The sequence below is a fragment of the Miniopterus schreibersii genome (genome assembly GCF_964146895.1).
Source record: "Miniopterus schreibersii genome assembly, chromosome: 10".
NCBI classification, from domain to species: Eukaryota; Metazoa; Chordata; class Mammalia; order Chiroptera; family Miniopteridae; genus Miniopterus; species Miniopterus schreibersii.
Genome location: NC_138110.1, coordinates 29,539,254 through 29,566,870, shown reverse-complemented (window position 1 = coordinate 29,566,870; position 27,617 = coordinate 29,539,254). Strand labels below are relative to the sequence as shown.

The following is a 27,617-nucleotide window of genomic DNA, read 5'->3' as shown; positions in this document are numbered from 1 at the left end:
CCAGTGGCCTCTGTGGGGTCCCACCCAGGAGGAAGTGTCAGTGTGGGGCTCTATCAGAAATGAAAACTCCCCATGATGTAAAATCCCTTCCAAAAGCATCCATCTGGGTAGAGTGTGGCCCTCTCTCATCACCTGTCTCACCTCACTTCTCAACTGGATGCTCACTTGGACCAGAGGAGTCATAGCTTTCATCAGCTTCTCAAAAGAATCTGTAATCCAAAAATTCAGGAATCACTGGTATTCAGTAAAACCAGAAGCATTTTTACTGTTCACTATATACTGGGCAAAGTCCTCTGGCATCGTTCCCGACATCCTACAGCAGGCTGGGGCTGTGTGGGCTGCAGGTAGAGTCCTTGGAGTCAGTGCAGCCACAGAGGCTCAGCAGCAGCCCCTGTGAGGGGGACTTCAACCAGAATTTTCCCAGAAAATGGGACATTTGAGCTGGGCAAAGGCAGGGAAGGAAGGGTGATCCAGGCAGAGAAACAACGTGTCAAAGGCATGGAGGCGGGGCGCCCCAGGGAGTAAGCTTATGGACAGCCCTGAATGCTAGGCTGGTGTTTAGACTGGGAGGAGCAGTGGGGCCCAGTGGAAAGAGACCTGCATAGGATCCAACACTCGGCAACAGTTTATATTTTCCCTAGTGCTTCATCAGAGGCTTAGGTTCAGGTTCTTGCTCTGCCACCGTAGCTGTGTGACATTGTGCAAGTCCCTGCACCAGTGCAAACTGCCTGTCTGCAAAATGTAGCTAGCACGCGGAGGCACACCTGCCTGGCCTAGCTCAGTCCACCTGCAGGCCGATGAAAGGAGTCTCCTGCACCTGCTGGGTAAACAGCTGCAAAGCACTTTAAACACATCAGGTGTTTTTATAATTAACCTGACGGCTGGCAAGGGGCAGTGGGCCCCTCGGAAGCATGGAGAGCTGGGGAGTTCAAGACAGCCAGGCAAAGCTTGGCCTGCGGCTCCCAGCCATTACTGCCTGCCTCTGCATGCCACCACCTCAGCCAGCACCCACTGCTCCCTCGATGGCCTCCAGAGGACACTCCATTGCACCTTTGCCCCAGTTTCAGAATGTCCTTTACCTCTGTTTCTCCCACCAGCCTGGGCTGCCTTCCCAAGATTTGAGTCTGTGTCAGAGCCCTCGCCCCATCCCCTGTGCAGGGTCCTGGCCGCCTCTGCCTCCACAGCCCCGACTCTCCAGGCCCAGCCTTGAAGACCGTCAGGAGCAGACAACGCCAAGAGCTGTTCGAGAGAGGGGACCCCTGAGCTATGGCCCACTGCCTCCATAGGGGCCTGTGGGTGTCACCACCCTTCCTTCTCCCCATCCCCATCCCAGTCTCCACTCCACTGCTGGTATTTTCACATCTGCCCCTTCTCTCTTCAGAACTGAAGATGTGTCCTTGTTTTGCTAGGTGGGCTACTCCTGGGGATGGGAGTGGGGAAGGCACCTCAGGAGCCAGGGCTAGGCAGCATTTCATTAAGGGGCTGCAGGCAGAAGCCACCATGGCCTCACCACGCTGCCCGTGGCATCCACTTCTCATTTCCATGTTGAGGGGGTGGTTCTCCTTTCAGATTCCCAGCACGTTTCCAGGGAGAGAAGTTGGGGGGCAGGGAACTGGTCCCTGCAGTCCCTGGTCCAAGTGGCTGAAAGCTCCCCCCAGCTAACCCAGCTGATGCTCAAACTGGCCACATTTTTTTTCAAGCATTTTATTTTGAAGTCAGACTTACATTAAAGTTTTGGAAATAATACAAGGAAACCCTGAATACTCTTCATCCACTTATTCTCACACATATATAAACTTACATTATTACTTCTCTGAAATATTTGCGAGTAATTTGCAGACATAACACACAGACATAATACACTTCTTTCCTCTAATAGTTCAGCATATATTTCCTACCTTCTCTTACATAACCATAGTGCAATGATCCAAATCAGGAAATTAGCATTAATACGGTGCCATTATTTAATCTGCAGATCTTATTTCAATTTTGCCAGATTTCCTCTTTAACTTTCCTTTTGAAGTTTCCTTGCCTCAAATATCCTTTTAACAAAAGAAAAATAAATTCTAGCCCAGGATCAAATCTATGATCATAAGTTACTTTTAGTTGACATGTGTCTTTAGATTAGTACAAAACTTTTATTTTGTAAAATGTCCCCCAATTTGGGTTTTTGTTATCATTAAATTCAGGCTCTGCATTTTCAGTAAGAATAGTGATGCTGTGTCCTTCTCAGTAAATTATTCCAGGAGGCCCAGGGTAGCTATTTCTTTCATTCCAGGTGGTGTTAACTTTGATCACCTGATTAAGGTGATGTCTGCCAGCTTCCTCCATAAAATTACTAACTTACCCTTTGTAATACAAGGGGTATGTGTGTGTGTGTGTGTGTGTGTGTGTGCTCACGCGAGCACGCGTGTGAGCGGGTAGGGGAAGGGGATTCTTTGAGACTATGTAAATATTGTTTCTCATCTGCCTTTTACCCAGTTACAGCATCCATTGATGATTCGGTATGTTCCATTTAAATCCTGCCTTCTGCTGTGTTCCCACTGCCCTCTTTGACCAGCCCCGTGCTAGGAGACAGATCAGAAAAGGAGACGATTCACCTCTGGTCCTTAGGGCCTTCAGCTAGGGAGGGAGCCACACACACAGATCACAGAACAGTGGAAACGAGTGATGTGGTCCCCACTCTGCAGGCAGAAGAGAGGCGCTTAGTTTGAACTAAAGCCCCCTGGAGCAGATTGACCCTGAACTAAGGACAGGTAGAATTTGAATGGTCAGAAACCTGGAAAAATATGAGAATCTGTGTTCATAAGCCATCTTTGAGGGCCCCAATTGGACTCTGTCCCAAATGCTTGTCATCCAAGGAACCCCAGGGTACTGACAAGACCAGGAGCACCAGGCTATCTTTGGATCCCTGGTCAGAGCTGGGGCTGGGGGGTGCAGAGGAGCCTTGCTGAGAGTGTGCCAGGCCTGGGGTGCTTCAGAAGGGGCTCATGGGAAGCATTCATTCCCCCCACTCCACACTTCTTTTTATTCATTCACCAAACATTACTGAGCACCTACTATGTGCCAGGCATTGAGTCCAGTGCTGAAGGCACAAATCTAGTTCTTGATTAAATGGTGATGCCTAGAGCCCAGAGGCCTCTTCAGGTCACCCCACACTGAGGCCAGGCAGCAAGTGTCTTCTGCCCAGAGCTGAATGCAGAATAAAGTGGTGGGTAAAACACTGCTGAGTTCTCTAATCCCGCTGATTCTCATTTTGAGAGCAAGGTGAGGGCATTCAGTGTCCCTCCTCTGCCTCCACTCTCCTCCTCGCCCCTTCCCAGAACTTAGCAGAGAGCTCCAGGCACATTCGAGCTGGGCTGAAGGTTTGAGACCCCAGACACCTGCTCACTGTGCAAGGAAGGAAACAAGCCAAGAGGCCTGCACCTTCCCAGGATAGTCCTTACTCCACTCTGTCCTGTGGTTGGACTGTGCATCTTTGAGACTTGAAAAGAAAGCCTGTGAAGAGGCTTCGAGTGAAGAGGCATTTTGCATGTGCCATGAACAGGTAACCTCTTCCCATGTAATGCAATGATTAAAGCATGGAACCTGCCATCGAGGGGCCTGGGTTCAAACCCCAGCTCTGCTGCACCGTATGATTGTCAGCACATCGCTTCAGCTTGTCTGTAAAACGGGGTTCCAGTGCTGTTGGGGGTGTTAACTGAGATGGTGTGAGTGTCTGGGTGGTCAGTAAGTGGATTGTTTTTAAATAAGGCCCCATGTCTTCCCGAGCATATTCCCCGCCTACCTAAGACATCTTGTTGTTCTTCAAAAGGTCTGAGGTCCTTTCTTCCCCCTTCCCTTGGGATCTCTTCAGCCCATTTGCTCTCCAACACTCAGCCCACATGTCTCCTCCTCCCCAGTCTGGGCTACTTGCCTCCCTCGACAGGGCTTTCCTGGGCCCCCGCCCAATTCTACCATGTGCTCCTGCAGTGGTCTTTTGCTTATCAGGGCACTTCTTTTCTTTTTTCTTTTATTATTGAATTTATTGGGGTGACATTGACATTGGTAAATAAAATTCTATAGGTTTCAGGTGTATAATTCTATAATAAGGGCACTTCATATGGGGAATGAGTACAGCTGATTTTTAATCTGGGCTCCATTGCTTTCTTGCTGTGTGATTTTTGGGCAAGTTACTTACCATCCCCAAGTCTCTGATTGTTCATCTGTAAAGTAACGCTCCTTGTGGAATTACTTCTAGGATTAGAGATGATACCCATATCGCACCTGGTATGTGTCTGGAAGGTGGCTACTTGGGCACTGTCTTCATCACTCCACCCCTGTCCTTTGCAGTGCTAGCACTTGGTATGTGCACTATAAATTCTGGTTGAGTGGGTTAGGGAACACATACACTCACCATCCCAAGGTAATTTTCATTAAAGAGCAGAACTAAGTGAGGCCCAAGTCTAACCCAAAAAAAAAAACCCTAAAATGAGACCCAAGGCCCTGAGCAGGACTGGAGTGTGGTGGGGCAGCTGTGTTGGGTCAGCCCAGTGCCCTCATGTTAGTTCCAGGGGGCTGCCCATGGAGCCCATGCCCTGCCTGTTATACAGAGTGTAAATGAACCGCAGTCACCTCACTCTGGAGCCCCTCTTTGGAGCCCAAGAGGAAGAGTAGAAGGGACACAAAAATCCACTGGGCTTCCTGCCATCCCACTGCCCCTGGCCCGCTGAGCTGGGCCCCAGGAGGAGATTGGGAGAGGGGGGCAATGGCAAAGATGATTCCAAGAGACTCTGGAGATGAGAGGAACCTCCATACCTCACTTGGAGGAGTATAGAACCTTCAAAAATGGTTAAAATTGCCCCTTGATTTTGAGTGATGGAGAACCAGTTTGCATGGGTCTTAAGAATTTGCTTATTGTGTTCTCCAGAGTTCAGTGTACGAGGGAAACAGAGCTGACACAGCTGCATAAAATGTTAATAAATATTAAATTTATTTCAATTGAATTTCCTCTCCTCATTAATAAAAAAAGCTAAGCGGGTCTTTGGGTTGTTTCTCTCCCTCTCCATGTTCTCCCTTCAGTCCCCACCACCAGAAGGTGCTACCAGGCAGGGAGAATCATGGACTCACTAGCAACATGTTTCATAACTTGTCACTCACCTTTAAGAAGTTCAGGTCCAACCCGGATAATGAGCGAAAGATGGGAAGAAAAGGACTGGTACCTGAGTCAGTATAGATAACGCCATTTCTTAAAGGTAAAATTGGAATTATTAAGAAAATATGTGAGAAGGAGGAGGGACGGGAAATGGTTTGGAAGGGAGCGAGTGTGAGGGAGTTCACAGCCAAGGGAGATGGAGAGCAGAGCTTTGCAGGCAGACCTGGGCTTGAACCTGACACTGGATCATCTCAGCAAGGACCTAACCTCTCTGAGCCTGTTGCCTCTTCTGTAAAACAGGATGACACCTACCCCAGAGAATTAGATGAGATTATAATCAAGCATCTCTCAGCCAGTGTCTAGCTCAGAGCAAGCACCTCACAAATGACAGCTACACCCGTGCCTCACAGAGAAGAGCCCCACTGATATGAGTGTGACTGAAGGGCCTAATTCCTCTACTCATCCAATGGGGCCTGGAGCAGCCCCCAGGCCCGAGCAGGGCACTGCCTGGCACTGGTTCTCCCTGTTGAAAAAGCATGATAGCTGAGTTCCTTAGATCGGTGTCCCCCACCTCTGCACACTAAGACTGGGGTACACAAGAACAGTGGATAACACGTGGGAATGGGTGGCTGGATTCAGGGCTGGGAAGAAGAGTTTTCATTGTACACTATTACAGCATTTGAATTTTGAAATATATGAATGTTACCTATTCAAAAAATAGATAAGATTTTTTAAAGGCAAAGACCAAATTAACATGCAGCCTGAGGCCATATAAACCAGGAGGATGGCTGCCTACAGTAGCAGCCACAGAGCGCTGGGAATGCTCTTGGGAAGAAGGAAGGGCGGAGTGAGAGGAAGGGGCATCGCAGCATCAGCTGATCGGGTCCCCGGAAAAGAGCATGAGCAGTGAGAGACGGGTGTGCACCGCCACGTGACAGGAATCCTCTGGGCGTCCCAGGCCGACTGGACTGAAGAGCAAATGACTTAGAGTGGTCTGGTGTCAAGTTCCAGTTGGCTTCGCTTGGGATGTGAACTGTCAATGGAATCGAATTAAGGGAAGGGAAAGAAGAGGGGATCAGGGCTTGAACTCATTCGGAGAGTCTGTACTATAAAGGAGTGGATAAGTCAGAGAACCCTTGGGGTGGGATGCAGCTGTGTGTGGCTCTATCTTATTTATTCCTCACAACTCTTGAGGCGCGTGTGTGCATTATTATCCCCATTTTACAAAGAAGGGGATTGAGGCTCAGAGAGGTTAAGTAACTTTTTCAAAGTAACACAGAAGGCATTTGAGAGCACTAGGACTCGCATCCCAGTCTGACATCGAAGCCCATGCCTTTTTCACTCTCGTGCACTAGTCTCCACCCTCCTCCTGGTCTGGGCAAATCCTGGTTAGACCTTCACAGAGGGTGCCAGAGGGGTGGAGATGCTCAAGGGCCCCTGAAGAGATCAGGAGTCAGGCTAGCATGAGGGAAATGAAGTTGGGGTAACAAAGAGGGGACTGGGGTGCTGGTGCTGGCTGTCCAGCCTTCCACGCTCCTTACCAGCCAGGCTTCAGGGCACCTGGCGGTGTTGAAGAGCAGAGACTGATGTGGGAGGAGAGCAGGTAAGCAGAGGGAGGGTGGCTTAGAGAAGTAGGGGAGGGGCAGTAGAGACAGGAAGGTAAGCACTTATCCCAAGTGTGCTACTTTTACTTAAAAGGCATTTTCAGAAGACCTACCTCTTTGGAAGGTGCCTTCAGTTATCTGCAATTTGTCCTTTCCTTCCTTTCCTTCACCCATCCTGGCAGGCAGTTAGTCAACACTGACCCAGGATCTGCCTGCCAGGGGAATGGTCTTCCGAAGGTGGGGCATCGGTGGTAGCTAAGAGTGTTTATTTGGGGCACATTCCATTTGGGGAGATAGGCAGATGGCATTCACAAGTCTGATGGCTGTCACCTTGGGCGGGGCGGGGCCGCTGAGCTCACTTGCCAGATGTCTCTTATTCACCTCCCCCAGGTGGAGAATGCTCATTTGGGTTCGACCCAGGTGTAAGTCCCCCACCGGCCCTGCAGAACCCATGCCAGGAGGAGCTTCGGATTTGTCCACGAGGATTTGGGGTCACTCTTGTGGGTGGGGAAGCCCTGGGATGTGTGTCTCACTCTGCTGGTGCTCTATGTGCAGGAGTAGGTGAGATCTAGCTCAGAGCAGGGAAAAAGTTAGATTGTTAGAGAAACCCAGAAGGAGATGGAAGCTATTAACTGAAAGGTCTCAGTAAAGAGAGTCCTTTCAGGTGGGAATCGCACAGAAAGGAAAGGAGAAGGGAGGGGAGAAAAAAAATGGAAGAGAAGAGCACAAAGCTGGGAGAAGAAAAGCAGAAAGGCCTTTGAAAGTGCCGCCTGGAACCAGGCTGGAGAGAGGCCTGGGGCCAGGGCCCACCCTTTGATAAGGCTGGGAGAGGGCACAGTCAGTCCCCCCCCCCCCCCCAGGCTGCTGCCCAACACACCAGAGCCAGCCCTCAGACATCAATGCAGCCACGAAAACATGAGGGGAAACTGAAGCATCTACCCATGAAATGACCTGATCATTGGGACTTGCTTCAAAAGAACTCTTGAGTAGGTGGTGGGTACATGGGAGTTCTTTATGCAAGTATCTACTTTTCATTAAGTTTGAGATAAAAGATTTAGAATAATAGCAGAGGAATGTAAGTCATAGAATGTAAGCAGAAATTAACGAGAACTGTGTCTTGGGTTTTCTTAACACTGCAAACCAGGGGTTCTTAACCAGGGGATGATGGATGAGCTGCGGGGTCCCCGATCTCCCTGTGATCGGGCGCAAACTGACCTGATAGTTATCAGCAAGTTTTCAAAGAATCTGTGACTTCCTCCAGAGGCTAATAAGTTGTATTCTCTCTTAAATGTGCCATGCATACATTAGCTACTTGATGTGTGGTTTTTAAATAGAGGGTTTCTTTTCTAAAACTGACATAGTCACACCTGGGCCCTGTGTTTTCATCCCTCCTCTCGGTCAACCATGCCTGGGAACAGAGCAGCCCAGGTCCCCAGGGGCAGCTCCAGGGCTCCCCTGCCCCTGAGCCACTGCCAGTGGAGGTGGGGAGGGCTGTGCCAGAGAGCAGGGTACATGGTGAGGAGGTGGAGACAAAGGAACAGGACCTGTCTGGGGAGGTGGGGGAGGTTCCCTGGGGTCTGAGAGAGTGACAGAAGGAAGAGCTGTTGAGGTTTGCCATCCTCTGGCGAACTCATTGCCTTTTGTTTGTAAATGTCCAACAGAAACCTCAGTTTTGAACAGTCTGAGGCTTAAAACTCAAAGAATTCCTTAGAAAACACCTTTCCATTCCTCACACGGTAGCATAAGACCCAATCTGACCTCCAGCCCTTTGCAGTGAATTCTTCCAAGAAGTCCAGAGCCCCACAAGCTCCCCAAACGGACAGAGCAGACCATCTCCTGGGCTCACAGTCTGGTGGACAGGGAGGCGTGGGTTAGTTTAGGAGACAGGGAGGCTCTCCTCTGGGAACCATCTCCACATTTAAGTTGAGGCTTAAAGGCCTTTTCTCCCAGGGCTAACATTCACAGGCTAGTGCAAGAAACCTGGACTTGGCCCCCGGCCCTGGGAAGAGAGATGACATGGGACACAGGGTCCAGGTATGCTCTGTAGCTGGGGCTCTGAGCTCTGCTCTGCAGCACTCTCCTTCAGAGAAGACAGGTGAGAGCTGAAGCCATTCCCCACTCTCCCACGAAAGGGGGCACAGACAGACAACAAGCACCTGTCTCCCCAACCGGGACTCTGAAACCACACAACTTCCCCTCCCCTTACATGGAGGAAAATGGAGCCCCTAGGTGGGAGTCTGCCCATTCCTAGAGCAGGCTGCAGGGCTGCAGGCCGGGAGTGGGAATGGGAGTGGGGGTTGAGGGAGGGGATGGAATAGGCCAGGAAAGGGCCTGATACAAACTTGTGGCTATTGTGCGTCACCTGGGAAGAAACTGCCCCCTCCTCCCCACCCCCACCCCCAGTCCTGGTTCATGTCCTCCCTCACCCAGACCCCCTCACCCTGCAATACCTTCCATCTCAGACCTCTGGCATTCAGGGTTTGGACATCCCCCCCCACCCCACCCCGTGTGTGTGTGTGTGTGTGTGTGTGTGTGTGTGTGTGTGTGTGTGTGTGTCATGACAGAGAGATGGGCAGCACCCAAGAGTTCCTCACCCCTGCTCTCCCTCCAACCGGAACGCAGGCTCAGAGGGCACCATCCGGAATCTCGTTTCCTCCATCCATGCAAACTGTCAGCACAGTGGAAGGTGCAGGAGCAAAAGCAAAATGCTCGTGGTAAGTCTGGGGTTGCCACTTCTTCCTTAATTATGGTCTCTGCCTCCACCGCCTCCCTCCTCAGCACCTCACAGCGCTTTGCCCCCACCCCACTCAGGTCAGGTGGCCTCAGTTTCCTCCTGGAAGGGAGGAAAGGGGGACTTTCTGTTGTGTTTGGACACTGTGCCATCCCAGCCGGGAACCAAAAGAACCAATTTGCAATGGTGACTTTCAGAGATACACACAAGTGGAGAGAAATGTTTCTAAGTGTGGAACGACCTGTTTTATTGCTCCCATTGCATCCCAGAAAGCACTCCACACTGCTGAGGCTGTAAACAGGGGCCACGGACTGGGGCCATGGACAGAGAAGGGCCAAAGCCACTCCCATGGCCCTCCTTGGGGCCATGGGACACAGCTGGCCAGACTCTGAGAAGCACAGACCACTGCAAAAGTCTTTTTTTTTTTTTTTTTTTAAACTGTGCTTTATTTAGGGCTAAGCTGGAGAAAGCGTCATCCAATAGTTACAGAAGGTTACAAGGAGTTTTAGGGAGTTGAGTGTGAAAAGAGCAGTTGTACTGAACTGCAGCTGTTTTTTTTTTTTTTTTTTTTTACAACATCTGGACATCCTAAAAGGAGGAGCCAAGAGAAAGAAAAAGAAAAATTTAAAAATAATGATTAACCAACAAAATAGAAAGAAAGGAAAGGCAGGAGGCCTGAGATAATTGTTCTAAAACAAAAAAGGAGAGAAATGGTAGGTCCACGGGCCCCCGGGCCTCCAGATGAACTGGTCGTCAATGAGAGGAGGGCACCAAGGCAAACGCCAAAGCAAGTCTTCCCAACGGTGCAAATAAATTATAATAAATATGTTATACTTTAAAATATATGTGTTCTTAAATAAATCAGTGTTTTTTCTGATTCTGAGTTTTTTTAAGCAATGTCTTTTTTAACTGCTCTAAAGTCATTTACCAAAGATAAATATCGTGCTTTCATTAAATAGTTTTCCTTGTTTTTTTTTCTCTATCATTACAATTAAAAGTCCTACAAAATATGCAAATTTATTTACAGAAAAACAGAGCCGGCATCATTTAAACATCCCTGTTTTTCAAAATTCCTTGTAAACAGTTTCAGAAATTCTTCAAAGATTGTTTTTTTTTCTCTCTCTTGTTTAAGGTTTTTGTGTGTGTGTGTGTGGTTGAGTTGTTTTAAGATGAAAGTTCCCAGGTCTCCCTTGCCCGGAAAGTCTCTGGAGCAAGCATGGAAGGCGAGTGAAGCGGGAGGCGTCCAGGGCTTGCGGAGAGCGGGCGCGCAGCTCCGGAGCGAAGCGAGGCGGGGGCGGCGGGCGGCGGGCGGCGGGCGGCGGGCGGCGGGCGGGCGGGGCGGGGCGGCGCGGGCCTTCCTGCCCGAGGCAGCCGGGAGCCCGCCGGTCTGGGCCGTCCGGCCTGGCCCTCGGGGTCAACGGCGTCGTCATCCGACAGCACTCGCGGGGAGAAGGGATTGATGCTCAGTCTAAACTCTACAAAAGTACAGTCCTACAACATCTGGGATTTTAGCAGTAACGCTAACTTCTATAAGTTTTTTTTTTCCTTTTTTATTTTTTTTTTTATTTTTTGCTTTCCTCTAATTTTTCTTCTATGATATAGGTATTTTAAACTTCTCCTTTTTTAAAATTCTGTACAACTATTATGTTTTTAAGAGGGGGAAGAGTTAGAAGCATTTACAGACTTTTCACAACAATTCTCTTGCCTTGTGTGTCCCTTTTTTTCCCCTTGTTTTCTCACACTTCACAGTTAATGAGTTTTAATAATTTTGTTGCTTTCCCCAAATATCCACCAATTTGTTCATCTTAACAGCTCCATCCAGACATATAATACAGAAAACCATAGGAAAGTGTCTTCGACTTGAATGAGGGTAATCAAAGCGCCTCTCAAAGTATCAAAGAACTATTATCTTGCTGTTTTAAAAGCATTTAAGCAATATTTTTCCTTTTTTTGTGTTTTTGTCTTTTTTGTCTTTTTTTTTATTTTATTTTTTCTTACATTTTTCATAGAATCGCTCTAAGCTGTTTCAAGAACAGCCAGGAGGCAGGAAGGAGGTTCTCCTCCGTTCCCCCTCTATTTGACATAGAGCTACACATCTGCAATAAAAAGTTTGGTCCTTTGGTCCCTAAATAGCTAAAGGAATGACAGATAGAGATGCTCAGTGGCGGCCTCCCAGCCGCACCCTGGGGACCAGGTCCCACCACACCGCTTGCCCCAGCCTGCCTCAGGCGCCCACGGGCTGGAAAAGCCCCGGGGATCGGTAAGCAGCGAAGCGTCTCTTTCCAGTTCCCAGCCCTTCAGCCTCCCCATCCGGTCTCAAGTTACTTTGTTTTAAAAGTTGCCTTTTTGTGTGTTTTTTTTCTCGTTTTTCTTCATCTTCATCTTCTTTATGTCATGTGTATTTTCCCCGAAACACGTGCCCTCTGAACTCCATAGACGCTATACTTTCCTTGAAGAAATGTTACAGTCACAGAGTGTCTGGAGTCCTCAGCTTGATTGATATTGGCTGATATGTCAAAGGTGTCATCCAACAGTTCTCATTTATAAATAGAGAGAGAGAGAGGTTTGTTTTTTAATGTAGCCCGTTCAGCATCCTGCCCTAAAATGAAGAAAATCAGGGCTGATTAAGCCAAGAGAGGAAACACAAAATGCATCCAAACACCAAAAGGAACCTGCCTGGGGGTTAGGGTGGGAGCTCTGGGGGATGGCGGGAGGGAGGGAAGAGACCAGTATGAGAATTAGTCATGATCATGATACATAAAGAAGAAATTGACTCTTCTATTCAGAGTAAGAAACCACTGGGAAGTCTAGTGGAGATGGTTGTGGCTGAGTTTAGCTGTTGGGGGAGGGGGTCTCGATTTGGGTTCCTTTAGAGTTCTGGATTGGGGGATAGCTCAATCTAAGGGATGAATTTGGGACTATGAGATATGAATTTATAATTAAACTGATCTCTGAGGGGTCTATCCCAGATACAATATGTATACAGAAGCCTAGCAAACAAGACAGCAAAAATCTAGCAGCCCAGTCCACTCCTCCCCAACTTGAGGAAAAGCAAAAAAGATCCGTGACATGAATTTTGCTGAATCCTTGCCCAGTTTCCAGCCAACTGCTTCTTTCCCAAGGTCAGTAACTATTTGCGAGGCTATGTATATATACGTATATCTGGATATATGTGTAGAATATATTCACCTGCACATATGTGGATATACATGGATATGTGTGCATGTATATATGCATAGATACACACATACACACACACATACACATAATATTTTTCTCATACATGCCAGGGAATTTAGAGGAAATTCAGAACTTCAAGGGGGTGGATGGGAGAACCTAAAAGAAATTAGAAAGGATTTAATCATCAAACTTAACTCAGACAGTTCTCGATTTTGTTCTGAATGGTGGCTTTTTTGGCATTTTGTTTTGCTTTTAAGAAAAAAATCATGATCTGACTAGAATCAGAAGGAGAATGCTTAATCATTGTGAATTAACAAATGAGACTCATCTCCATTCTAGCAGGCAGCTTCCACTTATACATGGGGGTGACTGGTTACATCAAGAAAGTTAGAACTGCAAGGCCCCCAGTTGAGGGGACAACGTCATGCGTATATCAATCCATGCTGGCAGGTTTTTCACACTGTTGATTCAACAAACAGCAAACCGTACACAGCAATCTAAACAATTACAACACCAAATAAAATAATAATAAAATTAAAAAACACTTGTCAAGGACCCTTTTTCAGTTGTAAACAAAAAGGTGCATTTTGCTTTTGTCAGTACTGTTTTTTCCAAACCAACCAAAAAACCCTCCCAAAACCCCAGGCCCCCACCTCCCCTCCCCACATTTAATTTAGCAGAAGTGGCTATAATACAAACCTTACAATTGTTACCAGGCTCTCTCTCAGAGGCCTCTGGCTTTGAACTCTAGTTTTTTGGTTTAGAATTTTTTTTATCATTCTGTTACTGTAGAGATTTCGTTTTTGTTTTTCCTTTTGAAGTGAGATTTAAAATGGCCTAACTGGAAAAAGACCAGACCCAGGAAAGTGTCAATTGAAAAAGGCCCCCAAATTTCTAGAAAAAAATAAAATCACAATATTTTCAAGTGCAAGTAAATAAACCACGCATATTTTTAAGATGTTTTCCTTATTTTTAAGAAAAAAAAAAATAATGGTTTGCACAGTTAAATGATCCCATGTTCGATAATTCAGGAATTCATCTTTATTTTTACTATTTTTTTTTTGTGCTTTCGTTTTGTTTTTTTCTCTATGTGACATCTAGAGAAGCATAAAAAACGCTGAACAAGAAAAACCAAACAACAGAAAGTAAAACCACTGCAAGCACCAAGAACGAAACAAAAATGAGCACAGCAAAAAAGATCGTGGCAGCACAAAAGTCAAGAGAATGCACGTGTGATCATGACTGGCCAATCATCAACTGATACAACATCCAAGAAAAACGCTCCAATCACAGCACCTCCACGAAACTTGACGGCAATTGTCATGCAACCGATTCTTAGCCTTGTTACATGACGCCATCATGTCACACTGTGAACTTTGAGTTGATTTGAACTTACGGATGGGGGACTGTTTTCTCCACTCTCATGTGATTACGTGAACTTTATTCCTAGCTCAGCGCGAGACTGTGGTGGATTTGACTGGCCCTGGTTGGGTTGTTGGAATTTGATTGAATGACAAAAGAAGAAAAGATTTATATATATATTTATATATGTAGAGAGAGAGAGAGAAAGAGAGGACAAGAGTGTGGGTTCGGGGGAAGGAAGGGGCAGGGCAGGGCGGGTGGGGGAGGGGAGTGTGGGAGGGCGAGGAGAGTCGGGTGGAGAAGGGCAAGGAAGAAGTTAAAACAAAATTAAAAGGAAAAATATTTATACAGCACCAGACCACAGCACCAATCTAAAAGCTCTGATGAGAGAACAGCGGTAACTCATAAGAGAACTGAAAAGAACTCAAAGGATGGAGGAAGCAGCAGACAGACGACATGGGCACATCAACACACACACGCACGGTTGTTTATGCAGACACATGATACACTGTGAACAGTAGCAGAACCTCACACAGGACCACTAAGGGCATCCATCATGCGTTGGGAAGGGGGGGTGTGGGCGGTTTGGTGAGGGGGCCAGAAAAAAATAAAACAGCCCCTCAAACCACCTTGGCCGGCTGGCAAGCAGATCGGGGAGCACGTCTCTGCTTTTTATCACCCTTGATTCTTTCTCTCTCCCCCAGGTGCGGAGCTGTCCTCACCTCCCCAGCCTTCTGTGGCTTCAGCCTGTGGACCAGCAGGGGGAGCCTGTCAGGGTGACCCTGACTGCAGGGTAGGTCAGAGGCTGCTAAGGTGGCTGTTATATCCATGAGGTCCATCCATGAGACACTTTGCTGCCACAGGACAGTCCACAATGGCAGCAGCTCAGCCCTCCCACCCTTCGAGCCCCACCTTGGCCACTGTCCCCAGGGAAGGGTGTCTCCACTACAAGCGAACCCACTGTATGATGTTATGATCCTCTCCCCTTCACTTCTGCCTCAACCCTCTTTCCTCAGGACCTTCAGAAAATGAACATGTTTAGTTTTCAGATTTGGAGGAAATCACATCAACGTTCCTAGAAATCTATAAACAGGCCCTGGCACTACTGATTTCATTTCACGATCACCTCACACCCTTTGTTTTGCTCCCAAGGTGGCCCATGTGCCCAAAGTGAGGCTGCTCTGGGCACGCAGAGCCTTGAGAAGGCCCTGCAGCTGACCCCACGATAAGGCCATATGGAAGACTGCAGGGCGCCCTGCAGGGTAGCTAATGCAAGCAAGGACGGCCCGCCAGAGAAGGGAGTGCTGTGCCCTGGATCCCAGCCTCTGCTATCACTCTTGCTCTGCTGACCTTCCCTACTCCACGTCTTCCTTCTCCATCCCTTTATACCCCACAGTCCTCCCTGTACAGCTCTAGGCAGATCCCTCACAGCCCTGGCCTGCCTTCTTTACTGCTGGAGCCCTAGGTGGCTGAGGCTGCTTTCCCTTCTCTATCAAGCATCACCAAATTATTCCACTTTGAGTTGTCTTCTGCACTCCTCACCATTGCATGGTCCTTTGCCCCCAGCCAGGGATCTGGGGGGAGGGTCCCCAGATCTTTGCCCTTGTCGTGGTTATCCTTGACCTTTCTTCCCAGCCCTCTCCCCTGCAGCACTCAGGCACCAGGTTTATATGCAGGGTTTCCAATCCACCAGGATGCTACACGCAGCCAGCTTCCACTCTCAGCTTTGTTTTCCTTTGAGGGAAGGTGGAAGGGAAGCCTGGGATCGTGAAATGTCAGTGTGGATAAGCTGCAAAGTAGCTGAGAGATGACTATTTTAAGCCCACACCCAGCCTCCAGCTCTGCCTTCACAGAAGAGCTCCCAGCCCCTCTTTTCCTCCCCAGACCCGTCGGGTCTGCCTAGCCAAGCTGGGTTCTTCTTATTCCAACAGCAGATCTCCCTCACACAAACCAGGGCCCACTGCATGCCCACTGAGTCCTGACATGCCACCATCCCCTGCATCACCAACCCTCCCAGAAGCCAGCCCTTGGACCCACCCAGGGTATCCAATTGGCAGGTCCCTTTGGGTGGGAGAAGGGGCCTAAGAACGGAGAAGGGCAGTGCCAACAGGTGTAGGCTACGGCAAGTACAACTAAGGGACCCCCTGGAGATCCCTCCTTCCCCCTTCCCCCAAGTCTTGAGCATCTCACAGGTACCCACTTCCCTTCCCACTGCAACCCCCAAGCCTGCCCCTTATCTTAGCACCCTCCTTCTGTTTCAGCCTCTAATTTCTTGGAAGCCTGAAGGCATCATGTTAAAATGCCATCTACATGGAGATTAAAGGTCACCTTTATTATAGAGTTAAAAGGGAAGAGACAGCCAGATGGATGACCCCTGAAAAGTAGGATGTCTTGACATGTCCCCTCTGATAGTCAGGACACTCTGTGCCGGGAGAGTTGGGTTTATCACTCTCCTTACTTGTAGGGGTTAAGAGCACAGCCTCTGGAACTCAGCCCCTAGCTTCAAATCACGGCTGTACCACTCAGTAGCTGATGGGAAAGTGACTTGACCTCTCTGTGAAATGGGACTAATAACACTGCGTACCTTATAGGCAGTTACAGTTATTACCTACAGGAACTGTGCCTCATGAGTGGTAAGAACTGTGGAAAAGTCTGTGGTTCTCATCTTTCTGGCCTTTTAATCTCTGGTGGAAGAACCCATTCTGCTGTTTAAACTACTCCTCTCAAGCCCCCATCCCAAGTATGACTGTCAGCCGGTTCTACCTTGAAGGCCACTTCCCACCTTATATCCCAAACAACAAATCTGCTTCCATCATCCCTTCATCTGGGAATTTCTCTGACCTAAAGGTTCTATTCTTCTTGGGTTTTAGTTGCATCGAGGTCAAGGAGTCTAAGACAGAATGCTTTCAGAGAGTCACAGGGGCCCCTTGAAATCTCAGGGCACTGCTTTGGAGTCTGTCTCCTCTTTAAAAACCCTCTGATGACTCCAACACCTTGCTTTCAATAGTGAAAATATGGAAGCCCAAGAGGAGAAGCACCCTGACCCAGGTCCTGCTTTAATGGCAGAGCTAAGCTTATTTAAGAGAAAGTTCTGTATCTGGAAAGGGCTGCTTTTCCCTATGGAAATGCACCCATCTGCTGGCTGCCTCCTGATGTCTGTGTGCACAGAGCCAGAAGCTCCTTGTGGGCAGGATGGTGACCCATTCACCTCTGTGTCCCCAGCACTGAGCCTCGCACCTGGAATGGGAAGGTGCCCACACTCTGAATGAACATGAGTATAAGTCTCTGTGTCTTCTCACAAGCTGGAGATGAGCAGGGGTGGAAACTCAGGAGGCAAGAGAGGCGAGTTTGGTTTTCCAGTCTTGCAGAGAGTAGAGGCTCAGCCACCCTCTGCAACAGAAGGTGAGTGCTGGCTGCTGCTCCTGGCTGGATAAAGGGTGCTCTACTAGCAATGGTGGGATTTGAGCAGAGACTGGGAAACTGCATACCTCTTTCCCAAACTCCAGGCTCTGAACCTCAACTTGAATGTTTAACTCTCACATGCCTGAGCTTTCTCCCAACCCCTCATTTCCAGGCATGACAACTCTGCATTTTTAGTCACTTGGGCCAAAGCCAGGTGTCATCCTTGGCTCCTCTTTCTCTCACACCCAACTCTCATTACAAACAGCATCCTTGGCTCTGCCTTAAAATACATCTAGACCTCAATTCCCTCATACCACATCAACTGCTATCACCCAGACTGAGCCATCCAAGCACTAGACCTCTGCTTTGGGCTCTGCAATCTATTAGCACAGCAGCCAGTGGTCCTGCTGACATGCAGGTTAATCACATCACTCTCTATCCAGAGCTCTTCAATGACCACCCGCCCCCCAGCCTCCCATTTCAGAGGATGGGCCAAAGTCCATACAGTGGCCTGTGGATCCTTCATGAGGTGGCCCCCCTCACCTCTGGGGCCTCCCCTCTCACCATGCTTCCGTAATTACTCCCCTCCAGCCACCTTGGCCTCCTGATGCTCCTGAAACACACCACCAGCCCCTCACGTAGGAGCCTGTACACTGGCCGTCCCCTCAAAGGAAGGACATGTCCCTCCAGACTCTGACATGGCTCCCTGCCTCACCTTCTTGAAGTCTCTGCTTGACTGTCACTTTCTCAACAAGGCCTACCCTGACTACCTGAGGTAACTGTAACCAACAGTTCTGACACACTATATAATTTACTCTTTGATCATATGTCATTGTTTAGTGTCTCTCTCCCCTGCTTGGGACAAAGATTCTTATCAGTCTTACTGGGGGCTGAGTCCGAGTACCTGACTGTACCTGGCTGGCCTACAGTACTGCTGAAGGAATGGAGGGACAGAAGGCTGGGCAGCCTCAGCCTCTCTCTGGCCTGAGAATGAGCTGACCCTGCAGGAACTGACAGCAATGGGGGAAACCAGACTGAAGGTGGACTTCTGATGTTCTGGCACAGCTCCCCTCTCCCCACTTTCCCAGGAAGCTGCTTCACCCAGGGCAACAGGTGGCTTGTCAGAGGAGTGGCTGGCTGTGTCTCCAGCTGCAAGGCAGGACCCAGCTGAGCAGAAAGGGTCATAACTACCCACACGTCCTGGACTCAGTAAAGCAGGCAGGGCAAGTGGGCCCAGTGCTACACCGTCACCATCCTCAGCTTCTGTCCTACCTCGTTTTGGTAAAGTTCCCTTTGAAAAGTCCTGCCCCTCTTCTCCAGACTGAGCTATGGGGAAGTGGAGGGGTGAGGGGATCAAGGGTCCAAAGGCCACCAGCCCTCCAGGCAGGAGAGCTGGGGAAGGGAGAGCCAGGGAGTCTGCGAGATGCCAGAAGGCCCCGGCAGAGGGCTACAGCTCCCCAGAGTCTATTCTGCAGCCCGCCCCCTCCACCAAGTCTCCCCGCCCTGGGCTTGCCATCGGGCAAACAGGGACGACTGTGGGCCCGGAGGCGCGGGCCCAGGGCTCACCCCACCTCGGAGCGGCTCCCTCCCTGCTGCTCCTTTTGGCTCTGCGGCAAGGGGATGGCCAAGCCCGTGTCCCCCGGGACGACCGCCGCTCTGCGCTGCCCCCTAGGCACCGGGCGAGCAGCGGGTCTACACGGGCGCAGCGAGTCCAAGGCACAAGCCCGAGGTCCGGCCCACGGAGGCCGGGGGGCGGCGGGTCCGTCCGGTGCCCTCCCTAGCCCCCCACCCCCGCGCCCCGGCGGCCCCCGGTTACCTGTGCGAGTCCTGGTCTCCCCCGGGGGACGCTCCCGCCGGCGCTCAGTACGGGCGATTGGCGTCTTTGGGCCGCTTCAGCTGCACCTTGAGCCTCTTCATGCCGATCTGGAAGCCGTTCATGGCCTGGATGGCGGTCTGCGCGCTGGCCGGGTTGTCGAAACTCACGAAGCCTGGCGAGACACGAGGGACGAGGGCCTGGGTTTCCACTGGGCCGCCCCGGCCGGGAGGGGTCGGTGGGGAGCAGGCTGGGGCCGGGGGTGGGCGGGGCCTGGCCGCCGGCGCCCCGCCCTGCGCTCCCGCCCCGCCTCCGGGCAGCGGCGGGCTCGAGGCTCCTCCCCGGGCCCGCCCCCGGCCGGCCTCACGCCCGCCCCCAGCCCGCTGGCCCCGGCCCCTCCCGGCGCGGGCGCTTCCGAGGCTCGCGGCCTCGCAGACCGGCGGGGCCCGGCGGGGCCTCCCCGGCTCCACCTCGGCTGCGGGCGGCGCCCTCTCCCACGAGCCGGGAGCCCGCGGCGCGCGGGGCTCGGACGGGCGCCCGCCCCCCACCCCGGCCGGCCCCGGCACCTCAGCCCTCCGCGGCGGTGGGAGAGGGCGGACACACCTGCGGGTGGAGGAGTTTATTGGACACTGTCCTCCCTGACAGGAGGGAGCCTGGCAGCGGGAGGGCACAGGGTGCCGGCCTGGGGAGAGAGAGGAGTGCGAGGGGGAGGGAGGGAGGCACCACGGAGAAAACTTCACCGCCGTTTCGGGCCGCCCCCTTCGCGAGTGCCGCCCGGCCACAGGGGGGGGCAGAGGCTGACAGTCCTCGCGGCCCCTCCACCCCCCTCCCGGTCCTGGCCGAGGCTGTCCCCAGCCGGGCTCCTGGTGGACACTGGGGTTCAATCCAGACCGACTCGCATTTCCCCACCACCTCGTACCCAGGGGCTGTGGGCATCTCCCTTTTAGTTAGTAAAATTCCAAGCCCTGGAAGCAAGCGCTCTTGCCCTGGACTAAGCACGCACCAATTGATGTGTCCCCTGTAAACCCCCCCCCCATAACAATAATAATAATATTATAACAATAATAGTACAAATTAACACTATTAGTGAAAATCAGTTGAGAGCCTGCAGAAGTTCTTTTCACCCCTTCACTCCTCCCAACATCCGGGGATGGACTATAGAACCATCCATGGCTCCCAGTCACCTGAAACACCAAGTTCCCAGATGGAGATGGATCAGGTTCCCAAAGTTCAGTTAGAAGCCACCTTTTTGAAACTTTGAGTGCATTTCCTTAGAGACTCCGAGTTACATCAGCATTTCCCAGAATGGCCCTAACAGGTGCTCCTTGAGAAAGGGGCTTCTGTGGCCTCTTAGGTTTATAGCCAGGCCCCTCTGGGGCAGTTCAAGGCACATTAACAAATAAACGCATCCCCCTCCCACCCCAAATTCCCCAATAAATAAACCTTTATCTTTTTGTTTGTCCTAGTATTTCCTGGAATTTATTTGACTTGGAGGCCTGTTATCCTGTAAAATCTGCCTTTTATTTATTTTTCCTGTAAAATCTCCCTACAAAATATATGAAACTGAGCTTGGCGAAGTTCCCAGGCCATCCTGCAAACCTGCTTCATTTGGAGGACTTGTCCCCAAATAGCATTAGATATGTAAGGGATAGATGTACAGACCCACTGACATAGACACTGTCTTCTTAATTGTCCCTGGTACCTCCCTCGCTCTCCCCTGTAGGCTGTTTCTCCATTTTTACCTTGCCCCAGACACTTTCCCCATGTGGCTACTTTTCTCTTTCTCTTGTGTCCTTCCTGCGTTTGCTCATATTTGCTTTTGCAGCAAGGCACCATCAAAGACAGGGGAGGGTGTGTGTGTACAAGCGTGTGAGCTCAGATGGAACCGGTCAGAGCCGGTCCCAAAGCAACATAACCAACATCTGTAAAAATCCATATTCCAAAATAGATAGGAGACGTTTAGGATTATCCATAGTTGAAGATTAGCATGAATAATCCTCCCACCTTCTCTTCTCATCCCCTCCAGGCCCGGCCCCTTCCTACCAACCTGTATGTCTGACTAGTCAAGCTGTTAGCAGAGCAGGGCCTTTTTCACATGTGTGAATGGTGTATCTGTTACACAGCTCTCCCCAGACTAAGGAGGGTGGCTGAACCAAAGCCTCTCTCCCTAGGGGGACAAGATAGCCTGACTGTGGGTGACAGGGTCCACCGCTCCCTCCTCTGCAAGCCCACCAGCAGCACCAGCTCTGGCTCTACCTGGCCACCTGCACTTGGTGGCTGTTTTTGCTAGAGAGGAGACAGGAGAAAGATAGAGGGGCTGGAGGTGCTGTGGTGTGACGGGAGGGACAGCCACTGAGAGGGGAGAAGGGGCAGAGAGGTCCTGGAGGAGGGAAGCCCAGCCTTTGTGGAAGAATCTAGAATCTTCAGAAGCCTGGGGGTTGGGAAGGACCCCAGGCTGGAGGGAATTTTTCTTCCTCAACTAATTTTGTTAACTGGCTAGCAGTCTGGGAAGGGAACTTGTCCCCCGCTGGCAGGGCTCTGGGCGCCATCTCCCATGGTTTCTGTCTTCCTTCTCCAGAGCCCCTTCCTCCCTCCTCCCACTCTCAAGAAAGCTCCTGCCTCCCAGACCCTGGGAAGCCTTGCAGATAGGAGGCCCTCCTGGTGCCCCCCCCCCCCCCAGCCCTTCTTTCAACTTAGCAACAATTTGTGCTGCCCATATGCTCACAAAAGCCTCTGGAAAATTCTGTTTATGCTTACAAAAAGCAAGTGGGGCCTTTGAGGGGCTCACTTTAACATAGGATCACATTTACAACAAAACAGCCCCTCTTTGGGGGACTATGGAGAGATCTAGCCCTTCTCGAGGGTCTACTCAGGCCAAGCCCCTCACACACACCATCTCAGGTAACCTCAGAGCATCCCGGAGAGCTAACTGCTAAAGTTCCCATTCCTCACATGAGGACACTGAGGCTCAGAGAGTGAAATGACCAGCCCATGAGTGAATGCTGGAGTTTGTTCTCAAACAAAAGGCCTCTGGGAGAGTTGCAGAAGTCTCGGATGTGAACCAGAACCCAAGAGGCTTAAGGAGGAACCGCTGGGCCGGGCACGCATGGCTGGAGACTGTCCTTTTTCAAGGGAGATAGATGTTTAGTGCTAGAAGTTTGTTCAAGAAGAAAAGAGCCAGAGTAGAGGTACTCAGGAGATTTTTTTCAGCAAAAAAAGCAGGAAAAAAACCTCTGTCCTGGAGAATTTAAATGGGCTAATGGTGAGGGTAGTGTTTGGACAGACTAAGGAAATGCCTTGGAAACACTGGGTTGCTCTGACATCAGGGACAGCCAGGGACCGCATAAATGTACCAAGGACTTGGCTAGAAACCAGCAGCTCTATCCCAGGTGCCCAGTGCTTTGTGAGCTCTAAGCAGTTTTCTTTGATTCATGTAACATCTGAGGCTTACTTAAAGAGCAAATGCAAAGATCTCCAGTTGGTTGTTTTTACATAGGTAATTGTAGTTCGTCAGAAGAAACACTGTGGAGGGGTGCAACCCTGCCTTTTTCTTTGGCTTTGTTTCCCCAATATTCAAAGAGAAATGAGCTGCTGAAGCAACTCTATGCCATTGTAGTACCACAAATTTCCAGGGGAAGGGACAATAGAGCCAAGATCTTGACTGCTCTGGGGAACGTGCTCTAAAACCTCAAGCCCTTCATGGTTCTGGCAAGTTGGTCTCCAAAGTGGAATTTCCTTAACATGCTCTTCCCGATGCTTCTATACTCATATGCCTTCTCCCTTCCCCCCTCCACTGCAAGCTGTGACCTGGGTTTCCTGGCCAACACAGACTCCTATTCTGTCCGCACAGCCCCAGAATTTGGAGGTCAACCTGGAGGTACTACGCTTCTGGCAGACTCAGCTCTGGTTCCATGTGTGGCTCTCTGGGGACTGGACTCCTTAGTCCTTGGTGAATCACGAGTGGCTCTGGCCCCAGAAGGAAGGGCTGATGGAGATGCAGGAGGAGGTAAGAGAGGGACTAAAGAGGAATGGAGGGGGGAGGTATGGGGATGAGGTGGGACTTCAGGTCTGAAGCAAATCAAAACACAGGATGCCCAGTTAAACTGGAATTTCAGATAAAGAGTGAATACTTGTTTAGCATAAGTATATCGCAAATATTGCATGGGCCATATTGAATGTAACATTTCAGACATTATACTCAAAATGCACCCATTGTTTATCTGAAATTCTAATATAACTGGGCATCCTATATTTTATCTGACAACCATACTCTAAGATCCTCCCAAGTCTTCCCTCCCCCATCTAACACCCTGATACCAGGCAAGTTTCCCCAAAGCTGTATCTTCATTCTATTACCTTCAGTTCAAGGACCTCCTACCACCTTCCACTGCTTACCACACCACATGAAACATCCTCACCTGAATGGCCAAACCCTCCCCAGCACAGACCCTCCCTCGCAGATGGTCTCCCCTGAACCCTCCTTTCTCCCCAAGGCCTCCAGCATCCCCACTCACTGTCCTTGGCTCTTCTCATCCCAGCCCCATGCCCTTGTCCACTCTACACTCCCTGCCTGGAATCCCCTCCCCTTCCTTTATTGACATCCACCTGCCTCTCTCATTACTCCCTTACTAGGTGCCTTGCAGACTTCACTGCCGTTGGGTAGGTGTGGTTTTCATCTAAGCTCAGACCTGAGGCTTCCTGAGGGCAGGGACCATTTTTCACTTCCTGGCTCCTCAACAATATGGCTCTGGTGATCTGAGAGGAGTGGGTGGGGGAAGGAGAATTGGATGGCAAGAGGGGAGCAAAGAGCAGGGTAGACAGAGAAGGGGGGTGGAGCAGGACAGAGAGGTAGACAGAGGAAGCCAAAGGAAAGGCAGGGTAGAGGCCTCAGCTGGGCAGATCCCCTCCCCAAGGATCATGCTCAGCTTCCACCCAAGGGCCACTCTGACAGTGTGAGGAGAGGGGCTCCGGGGAGAATGGGTGTTGGTGAGCTCAGCTGGCTGCCCCCTCCCAACCCTGCCCAAGGTGGCTCCACCCCTTCTCAGTGGGTGGGAATTGGGACTGGTGGCAGAGCGGGGAACCTATCTCTTGGACTGGGAAGGGGGAGATGTAGAGCTGGAGGAGAAGTGGGCAGGGAAAGCCAAGAAGCCAAAAGTAGAAGAGAGAAGGGTGAGAGACAGTGGCTGGAGGCTGGGCCATAGGGAACACTGGGGGTTGGGGGTGTGGGGAGCTGTGTGAAGGAGCAGGTTAAAAGCAGTTGGACACCGGTAAATTGGTGCAAGCACCACCCTGTCCTAGGTGAAGCTAGTTGGTTTGTTATCTTTACCCACCAAAGCATTTACTTTGGTTAGTCGCCCGATCCACAAACACTTTCGAGGAGATGACATTACCGAAAGGGAGGAACATCTGCATCAGCTCAGCGTCCCCAAACTCCTGGGGCAGATGGTAGATGAACAGGTTACAGCCCTCGGGCCCTGCGGTGAGGGGAGGGGGTGGGGCGGGGGAGGAGGGATGGCGGGGTGGGGGGAAGAGAGAGACAGAGGAGAGGTGAGCGAGTTAGGCAGCGGCAGCAGGGAGGAGTGGGGGCAAGGTTAGGAAGGGGGGTCTCATCCAAGATCCAAGAAGAAGGGGGGCTGCTGAGCCCATGGTCTGAGCTCTTGTTTCTGCTCTGCCCTTGGGCAAATCACTGAACCTCTCTGTGCCTCAGTTGCCTTTTCTGCAAAGTGGATTTATAACAGGGTGCCTGCCTAGAAACCCTGGGGCTCCAGGGGTGGAAGTGATGAGTAAAAGGGGCGAACACAAGGCTTTCTCAGCAGTGGAAATCAGGTGCTGAGGAAGGGCAGAGGTAGGGAGACCTGGGAGGACCTGCTGGGCCTCCCTCTTGCCCAGACCCTGCTGAGGGGAGAGCAGAGGGAATTGGCCTGAGACAGCCACACCAGGGGTGCTGGTGCAGGTGGGTGAGAAGCTTCATGTCACCTTCTGCACCCAGAGGTTGGCAGCTCAGCCCATCCTCCCCCCTGGCCTGCAGCCACTCCTTCCCATCTGGTTCACAATTGCCCCACCTTCTCAAACTCAGCCCTGGTCTCAAAGGCAGAAATCAAGAGTTAGCCTGCCTCCTCCAGTGGGCTAGGTGAACAGGAGGGGATCCACAGCAAGGCTCCAAGATTAGCCAGGGTACCCATGAGCCTCATTACATGAGAGGCTCCCTATTTAATTACAACAATAACAGCCCCGATGCTTCTATAGCTTATCATCCCCACTTCACAGATGAGAAAACTGAGGTCCAGAGAGGTTAAGTCACCTGCCAAAAGTCACACAGCTAGTGGGGAGTGGAACCAGGATATAGATCCAGGCCATCTGCCTCCAGTCCATGCTTTCTTCTATCTATCTGACACAAATCTCAATGCCCCAGAAATTCTGAACAGTTGAGGCCTTTGGATTTCTGAAATTTCCAGAAAAAATGTAAAGATTTATATTTTTCTTTTTAAATGACCCAAATGCTCGATTTGAACTCTCTAAAATGAAAATCTCTCCAAGATACCTCATCTATTTCCTGCTACCTTAAACATAGTATGCCACATAATTTAACCTTTTAAAGTGGTCATTTCAATGGTTTCCAACCATGAAGGCCATGCAAAGGAAATAGCTTCATTTGTCAGAGTTGTGTAAGAGCTGAAGCTCTGATCAAAGGCTGGTGGACGCTAAGCATGAGCTCAAAGTGAAGGCTGTAAGGCACCGACGTGGGCTGATAGGCTGATAGGTGGCTTTCCTGGCCAGCACCAGCTGTCATGGTTCTCTGGGAAGGGCAAGGCTGCTGACAGCCCAGTCCCAGGAGCAAAGAGCTCGCTCTGAGTTTCCGCCCTTCTCTTCCTTTTCTCTCCTCTCCCACCTGCCTCCTTCCTTCCTCCAAAGACTCCACTGACCCCCAAAACCTCCCTCTGAGCTGCTGACCTCCTCAGTCCTTGGTCCTCCCCTCTCCCCCCCTCCCTAGTCTGCTGTCTCCCAGGCAAACTGCCAGCTGACGGCGCGTTCAGAACCGGCGCAAGCATGCACCCAGGGGTCCCCAGTACTGGATCCCCCAAGCTCTGGTGACCTCCTAGCCTGTCCCCTCCAACAATGTGTGTTCACTGACTCAGCTCTCTGAATGTGTCCTTGATGGTCCCCAGCTAGATGTGAGTTCCCGTGGGGCAAGAACCAGCTTGAAGGCCTAATCTAAGCCACACCTCCCCTAGGACCCCCACTCCCTACACCCTTCCCTTCCAGTGTTCCCTGAGTCCATATTCCATCCTCTGTGGTCTGAGATTCTTTCTCTTTTATGTCTGGGAGGCTTTCTCTCCAGCCACATGGGGTGCTCCCTAGGGGCAGGGACATTTGCCTCCTCCTGTCTTCCTGTCCTTCCTCCACCCCCACCCCAATCCTCTAGTACATGCCTTCTCTCCTCCTCCGATCCCCATTCTTCAGGGCTTCCCTCTCCGCTCCATCCCATTCTGACACCTGCCTTGAACTTCGGGCCCATGTTCCAAGTTCAAGTTCTGCAAGCTGCTTTATGTGGATGTTATGTCTGTTGTCGTTAAAGAGACAAGGAGCCTTTGAGGGAAGGCCTATAGATTGAATTCCATCAGCATGGTTTGTGGCTGAGCCCCACCAGTCTCTGCCCCTCACCCCTCCACAGGGATCCTACACATTTTCTTACTCCGGCTGCCCCTGAGCTTTCACTGTGTTCCTTCATTCACAGATTATAGAGCGTCCAGATGGCGCAACCAGCAGGACTTTGGAGATCAATCTGGTGCAACCCAGCCTTCTGAGATATGGTGAAATGGAGCTCCAGAGACAGAACGTGACTCCCCCCGACCACACAGCAGCTCTTTGCAGAGCCAAGAATAGAGCCAACCCTAAGGGTAACCTTGGCCTGTCTGGGGAGCAGACAGCCTCTGGGGATTCAGGCATTTGCTGGTTTTCAGGCTCAACTCAAAGACAAAGGGCTGGAAGGAAGGTCCTCCCCAGGAACCAGTGCCTCCTGATATTTCAATGGCAGTACACAGGGGGAAGTGACCATAATGTGAAGAGGCCATGGCTAGAGAACACAGTTTTCTTTTTCATCCATGCCTCATGCAACACCATGGACACAGATGTGGTCTGGCTCCAGCCTACCCTCAGCCTGTTTCCCCCACCCCCAGGCTCATCTCATCCTTTGCAACACCTATGACTTTCTTCCTGCTGTTCCCCAGCCGGGAATGCCTGTCTTCCCATCTCTATGTGCTGAAGACCTCATCTGTCAGGGCCCCCCAAAGCCTTTCCTGACAACTCCAGCCCCAGGGTCATGAGCTCTCCCTTGTATGCAGCGTGGCTCTGTAGGCATCTGGGTTCACATCTCACCCCACCCATGCCCTG

At 50.8% G+C, this 27,617-nt stretch overlaps 1 protein-coding gene across 43 annotated transcripts in view; it reads right to left on the bottom strand.

The window, feature by feature from the left end:
• Positions 1-11,040: 11,040 nt before the first annotated feature.
• Positions 11,041-27,617, bottom strand: part of CELF4 (CUGBP Elav-like family member 4) — a 289,574-nt gene continuing 272,997 nt past the window's right edge. For 8 of the 43 annotated variants that reach the window (XM_081149116.1, XM_081149112.1, XM_081149114.1 and 5 more), the window contains exons 11-12: positions 19,230-19,401; positions 11,041-12,068 (exon numbers count right to left, since the gene is read on the bottom strand). In XM_081149116.1, the coding sequence (XP_081005242.1) occupies positions 19,274-19,401 (128 nt within the window). In that variant the 3' untranslated portion in view covers positions 11,041-12,068; positions 19,230-19,273. Of the gene's footprint in view, positions 12,069-14,045; positions 14,133-14,640; positions 14,759-19,229; positions 19,402-19,829; positions 19,909-24,556; positions 24,701-27,617 lie in introns of all 43 variants that reach the window. The other 35 variants (XM_081149111.1, XM_081149108.1, XM_081149110.1 and 32 more) reach the window with 12 other exon arrangements.